The 7053-nt window shown below is 36.5% G+C and overlaps 1 protein-coding gene across 1 annotated transcript; it reads left to right on the forward strand.

Moving 5' to 3' along the window:
• The first annotated feature begins 109 nt into the window (after nucleotides 1-109).
• On the forward strand, nucleotides 110-4220 carry LOC110108136 (serine/threonine-protein kinase TOUSLED). The gene is made up of 6 exons (XM_028700406.1): nucleotides 110-658; nucleotides 1259-1325; nucleotides 3042-3113; nucleotides 3173-3301; nucleotides 3428-3607; nucleotides 3948-4220. Exons 1-6 carry the CDS (start codon nucleotides 468-470, stop codon nucleotides 4203-4205), a joined length of 897 nt encoding a protein of 298 aa, XP_028556239.1. The 5' UTR covers nucleotides 110-467; the 3' UTR covers nucleotides 4206-4220.
• Nucleotides 4221-7053: the final 2833 nt, after the last annotated feature.

Genomic DNA, 7053 nt, shown 5'->3' on the forward strand with positions numbered 1-7053 from the left:
TCGTCGATTTACGACGCCTCCTGTGATAGATGCGCCAGATTTTCGTTCCGATGTCCGCATCATCATCCTTAGCATTATGTAAGTTCCTTGTGGGACACTCACTAGCATAATGACTAGCTCTCGACACTTTAAACTTGTTTTTTGCAAAAAAATTTTAACCCATGCAGATGCTGCTGTTGATTTTTTTGTGCTATCCTTATTAATTGTAGTCTTACTAACATTAGATGCAATAGGTGTAGCATGCTAAACTTTGTTGCGTTGATGAAAAAACGCACCATAAAAATATGTGGCAGCCCTTTCTAATAGGATATTTAAATATTTGAAATTAAAATTATTTTCTCTTATAATCTGAATATATGATTGATTAGTTCATATATTCTAAGAAACATTTTTTATTTGTTGGCTTTGCCACTCGTGAAATAATATGTTGAAATGCAGCGCCTGCTGGAACATGGTATTAAGCTTTTATGTTTTCATTTGTCATATATCACATATCTAAAATACAATTCCAATTAACTTCTATCTCTATCATTATTCTAATGCAGCAACTAAAGGTGCTATCTGATCTTCTGGTATCTGTCTCTAAAGTTGAGAGACAAGAAGCAAGGATGAAAATAAGGCAAGAATCCTTGAGGCTGGGCATTGTTAGTATTATCAGGTTGGCATCTAATATAATGTATTTTAAGCAAATTCACCTGTTTCTTCTGGTGTTCTTGGTTCATATCTGCAGTAAGGATTGTTGATTCTGTGTGCTTTAGTTCAATTAGAAATTCAACAGTATATTAGCATGCAAGCACCATTCCATTCCATGTTTATTAGTTTTAATCTGTTTTTTATTTTCATCTGCAATTTATTAGTTGTCATCTCATTAGTTAGATTTATTACTTTGAATTGTGATTTACGGTTTTATCTTGATTGAAGGATCCTTTGGATTATGCTTCTACTGAAAAAGCAGGAAATTTTCTAGATTTCTCCCCACCCTTTCTATCTCTATCTCATATAAGTCTTGCTCTTATACAACATGAAGCCAAGAATTTTTCTGATGCAATAATTTAATTTCATTTCCTCCTGGGAAATTTTTCTGATGCATCAATTTGCAAGGCCATGCCATTCTCCTATGAGCTTCATTACAAATTCAGATATTCCACCAGAGATGTTTCTATTCATAAATGTTTCATGAACATATTAAGATTACATATGATATATCATAATCATTTTGATTATGGCTTACTTATTTTGCTGTATCGTGAATCTTCAGAGAAGGAACAGTCATTTCAGAGATTTGGGAGGATGGTCAAATGCTGAAGGATATTAATGCTCATCTGGTAGGATTTTTATTTTGTTTCAATTATTTATTCATTTTAGCTCAAATAACAGTAGAACAATTTTTGCTTATATGAAGATGTTATTTTTTTATTTTAGTAAATTAACTATGGTTAAAATATCAAAGATCCATCGATGCTACTAGTTGGCTTGACTTTATGAATGCTCATATTTCTATTCTGCATGTGGCGTTAAACATATACTTTGAAAATCGCTTTGAATAACTTTTATCCATATTTCCTACATTCTAATTTTTTTTAGTCTCTAACCCTTTGATATTAATTTTATTTGCTCATGCAATCAATGCCTTTTCATCCTTTTGTCGTACATGTCCAGGCCACATAAATTTATTTTCATTTATCTTATCTTTAATAGAGGTCACTAAAATTTTCTGATATATTTATTTATTTATTTATTTTTCTTAGCATCACGCATCAATCTTAGTATTCTTATTTGTGCCATAATTAATTTTGATATCAATGACTGCTTTATGACCAGACTCAACATCATTAACCTAATTATAGTTTTGTTAAATTTATTTTCAATTCTTCATGATATCCTCTTATTGCACAATACTTTAGAGACATTTAGCATGTCGCACCTTGATATAATTTTATCTTTTAATCACTTGGATTAATAGTTGCTTTTATCTTATCCACCAAATTTGTATCATGAGTAGTCAAGTGCCTTTTGGCCCTAGGGCATTAGTTAAACACCATGGGGGAGTCCATATTTGTCAATAGTGGATAACTTATCATAGCTCAAAAGTCCTGTGAAGTCATGCCTCATATTGTAGCCCATACTATTTTAAAATTAGCACTTTACATTACAAAATGGTGAATGAATTATTAAAAATATAAGAAAAAATTATATCATTGTCATATAAAAAGAAGAAAAAAAGTTTGCTTAATATATTAAAAGAAAATTATAGTTGCTCTGTTTTCAACCCTATCATAATGCCAAAATTTGTGGCATTTCATACATGTAGTTGATTCACAACTCCTGTATAAAATCATAAATAAAATGTCATCAAACCATTTATTAATCATAAATAAAATGTGCTAATCTTTGAAAAGGATGTCATGATTTATCTATCATATCTGACTGTATTTTTACTTTTAATGGTGATTCCTAGGCACTCATAGGCCCTAACCAAGACGTAAATGATCATATAAGTGGGAAAGTCATTCTTGTAAGAGAGAAAGCTTTTGAGAGATTAATGAACATTTAGATGACTGAGGAAAAAAAATACAAAAAATTTTAAATTATATTAGAAAGAAAATATTTTATGGAAAAAATCATTTATTTATTAATTTATTTTGGAGAAAAGAGAGAAATAATGAAAAGCGCATACAATAAGCTCAAATTAAGGATAAAAACATCCCTAATATGTACACCAACAATTAGTTACAACCTTGCTCATAAAAAAATTACAATGATATTTGTATAGCCATTCTTTAAGTTTTGTTTGACAGATTATTAAATAACACTTGAGCATTGTAGGTTAAAACCCTACATGTAAAGGAAGATAAATATTTGTATTTGCTGCATGTTGCTTCAGTTAGATAGTAAAAAATATATTTGCATGAGAGCTAAACATAATAGTAAAAACGATTTCATATACATAACATTAGCTTTTATTCTACTACATTTTTTTGTGAAATATGCTAACCTTTTTTATTTGGCCATGTAAACCATTCAATTTTATTTTTCCATAGAAATCTTTCATTTTATATCTCCCAACCATTTTTCTATTCATTTGTTATTCATTAGTGATAAACTTTGTTGAAGTAACTTTTGTCCACCTAGATATTAAATTTGCTATCTTATTTTTCTTTTAATTCTAAAGTTACGGTTCTACATGACTTTTTTGTTTGTAGACAAGTGTGATGGAAGTGATATTGAAACTGGAATGTCAGAAGAAGATTTTCTTATACAAGATGAAATTTGCAAATCACGCTTAGCAAGCATCAGACGTGTAAACACCTTTTTTCTTTCTATTTGAAAATTTTGAACTGTATACTTTCACATTACATGTCATTGATAATTTTCCTTTATTTTTTTTCTGTCAAATTGTTATTTATGTTACTTTTCTTTCACACAGGAGGAAGAAAATTTTCTCAAAGAGAGGGACCGTTATGAATCGGAGAAGGCAAGGCTTATTCGCGAAATGAAGCGAGTAAGGGATGAGGATGGCTCACGCTTTAATAATTTCCAAGTTCTTAACCAACGATATGCTCTTTTAAATCTACTGGGAAAGGGTGGCTTCAGTGAGGTTTACAAAGTAAGTCCGCAACTCTATTTCTTAAAATTATCAACAAAGCAAATTTAGACTTATCGCGGGATTATTTTGGTGCTCTCCTGTCAAGGAGTGAAGATTCTTGTGTGCTGCTATTCTTGTTTGGTAGACAAGGAGCATAAGTTTTCTTGCCCACCGGTTCAATAAACTGCAGATTTTATACAGGGGTTGTGAATCAGCCACATGTATGAAATGCCACAAAATTTGGCAATGTTCCTCTTAAAATTTATTAAAATGGGATTCATTAACTTTTGATTTTTTTGCTTTGTTGGGCTTTTTAAGCATAACCTTTTCTCATTGATTTGAAGTGGGAACTATCATGCAGGCTTTTGATTTGGTGGAGAACAGATTTGTTGCGTGTAAGCTTCATGGTTTAAATGTTCAGTGGAGTGAAGAGAAAAAACAGAGCTACATACGCCATGCAGTTCGGGAATACAACATACACAAAACACTGGTTCATCCTCATATTGTGCAGCTGTGGGACATATTTGAGATTGATCATAATACTTTTTGTACTGTCTTGGAGTACTGCAGTGGTAAACTAGCTTTCATTTTTACTGTTTTCGGCGATTTCCTTAAATAAAGCTGATTGCTTTGTCTTATCAGTTGGCCAAAGCTATATTCTTTATCATATGGAAATGGATTTTGTGAACTTTTTTTCTGTTATACCTCACTTTTCTTTTGTTGTTAGATTAGTGGATTCAAATCACTTGATTTTGGTTTCTCAATTGCTGCAACTGAGTTTGTAAACAAGAATTATAACTGCAGTCTCCAACACTAACTTTTCCATGTGCTCGATAGTCTTGCATTAAGCGTGAATTTATTTCCTTACTTGGGAAGTAGATTTGCTGTACATTGCGTAGTTAGGTCGCCATTATCTTGATTCGTCTATTTTATGAAATATGTAGCTTATTGTTCTTATATTATATTGTAGCTTTCAAAATATTTTGATTGGAGGAAGATTCTTGCTGTACTCCTTTGTGGCAATTTGGGACAGTTTGATTCTTACTTTATGTTAGAACCATCCAATAAGCCTTCTATACGTGTCTTTTCTGTAACATTTCTTGTATTAGCTTTTATATTTATAGCACTCCTGAACCTCACATTATGATATCAATAACCTAATATTTCTTCTTCTCCGTCTTCTTCCAAGATCGTTTTGTCTCTGCTCTGCCTCTTCTTTCTTTCTTCTCATGGTATCAGAGCTCAGGCATGGCAGAATAAGACTCGGCCGCCTCTTCCCACCCGCCCGTCTCCACCACCACCGGCTCTCAATCAGAGTATCTCATTCCCCCACTCAAAATTTTCATTTCTAATCTAAAGACTTGTACCAACTCAGCTATCATCCGAAACCTACCCAATCTGGTGCTTCCAACTCATGCAACATTTCTCGGCGAAGCCATCTCACCGGCGAAACTCCATGTCCGCCGATCTCCTCCATCTCCGATTACAATCTTTGGTGTCTCGTCGATCGCAACTTATTATCGGCACTTCTTTCAACCATCTCCTCCTCCATTATCCCCTACGTTCTCACCTCTACTTCCGCTCAAGAAGTTGGCAGATTCTTGAGCGACGGCTTCAGCCGTCAAATCGCTCTCGTGTTATACAGCTCAAGAACGAGCTTCATAACATCCAAATGAAGAACTCATCAATGCAGCAGTATCTTGCCAATGTCAAGAATCTGGTAGATAACATCGCTGCCTCCGGTTCTTCCATCGATTACGAAGACATCCTTATCTACATACTGAACGGTCTCCCATCCCCTTACAATGCCTTCAAATCGGCTATCCGCACCTCCCTCCAACCAATCGACCTCGATACATTTTATTCCCTCCTCTGCAGCGAGGAAATCAACATACAAACTCAACAACAAAAAGATCTCATCTCCACTGCAGACTCCGTGGCCTTGTTCTCCAACCGAACCACAACTTCTCGCGGACGGAATTTCTCTCGCAACACCAAAGGCAAGAACCCCTCAGGCCGACCCTCCCAATCCTCGTCCTCCTTCCAACCTCCGCAAAATACCTCCGAACGCCCGACGTGCCAAATCTGCAGTAAAGTCGGTCACTTCGCCTTAAATTGCTGGCATCGCTGCAATCTCAAGTATGCGCCAACGACTTCTTGGTCACCAAGGGCTATGTTCTCTCACAACAACTCCACTCCGACATCCGACTGGGTTCTTGATTACGGCACCTCCTCTCACCTCACTCCCGACCTCGTGAACCTCAATTCTTCCACCCCCTACAATGGATCTGACATGTTCTCTATTGCTAATGGTATCAATCTCCCCATTCAGCATTCCGGGCAAGGCCTACTCCCACTTTCGGATACCGCATGTAAGCTACAACTTTCCAATTTACTTCATATTAGCACTTTACGTAAATATTACGTCATCTTCATAGATGACTGCACTCGTTTTTCATGGCTCTATCTCATGCACTCAAAAGACGAAACATTAAACAAATTCAAGAATTTCTTCTCCCTAATTCAAAACCAATTTCAAGCTAGACCCACAACCTTCAGGTCGGATGGCGGTGGTGAATTCACGAGCTTATCTTTTAAATATTTTCTTAACGATCACGGTATCACGCATCACATCAGTTGCCCTCATACACCTGAACAGAATGGACTGGCCGAACGCAAGCATCGGCACCTTCTCAACCTAACCAGAACTCTCCTTCACACGGCTAATCTCCTCCACTCTTTCTGGGCCGAAGCCCTCTCGACCGCGAACTATCTCATAAACCGACTTCCATCTAAAGTCATCTCTCTTCAAACTCCCTAATTCAAGCTTCATGGCAAACCACCAAACTATAATCACCTCCGCACTTTCGGCTGCCTCTGCTTCCCATGGTTGAAATCATACTCTCCGGACAAGCTCTCTCCTCGCTCCCAAGAATGCATCTTCCTTGGGTATTCCTCTCTTCACAAAGGCTATAGGGGTCTCAATATACACACTAACAAACTTCATATTTCCTGTCACGTTGTTTTTCACGAACAAACTTTTCCTTACAAACCCTCCGATCAACCCTTACCCAAACCTCTCGGCAGTCCATCCTTAACTCCTCTTCTCCTAACTCCCACTTCCGTCACTACTCATTCAACTCCCGCCGCCAGTCCCTCATCCACCAGCACATCTTAATTAATTCCTATTCCCTCCACATCCGTCACTGTTGACCTTCGTATAATATCCAAAGGAAACAAAAACGAAATCATACCTGTCTCTGCCGCAAATCCCTGAAATCCCGCTCAATACCTCGGCACCGTCAAAATACCTGAGCGAATCCCGTGTATCCAGCTGAAACATCACATACCTCGGACTGTCGAACTCGTAAATCCTGCTGAATACGCCGACTGCTACAGTACCTGATTCTGCAAACGACGCCGAAGCAGTCCAGATATCCCGTGAGATCGACTCATTTCTGTCGACT

Source organism: Dendrobium catenatum, unplaced genomic scaffold (genome assembly GCF_001605985.2).
Source record: "Dendrobium catenatum unplaced genomic scaffold, ASM160598v2 fragScaff_scaffold_1512, whole genome shotgun sequence".
Classification (NCBI taxonomy): Eukaryota; Viridiplantae; Streptophyta; class Magnoliopsida; order Asparagales; family Orchidaceae; genus Dendrobium; species Dendrobium catenatum.

Bases quoted from the DNA above. Each gene is read 5' to 3' on its own strand.
- LOC110108136 (XM_028700406.1), top strand. From the start codon at position 468: ATGTTTTCATTTGTCATATATCACATATCTAAAATACAATTCCAATTA. The intron at 3,302-3,427 runs GTAAACACCTTT...TCTTTCACACAG, and splicing joins GCTTAGCAAGCATCAGACGT to GAGGAAGAAAATTTTCTCAA. The intron at 3,608-3,947 runs GTAAGTCCGCAA...ACTATCATGCAG, and splicing joins GCTTCAGTGAGGTTTACAAA to GCTTTTGATTTGGTGGAGAA.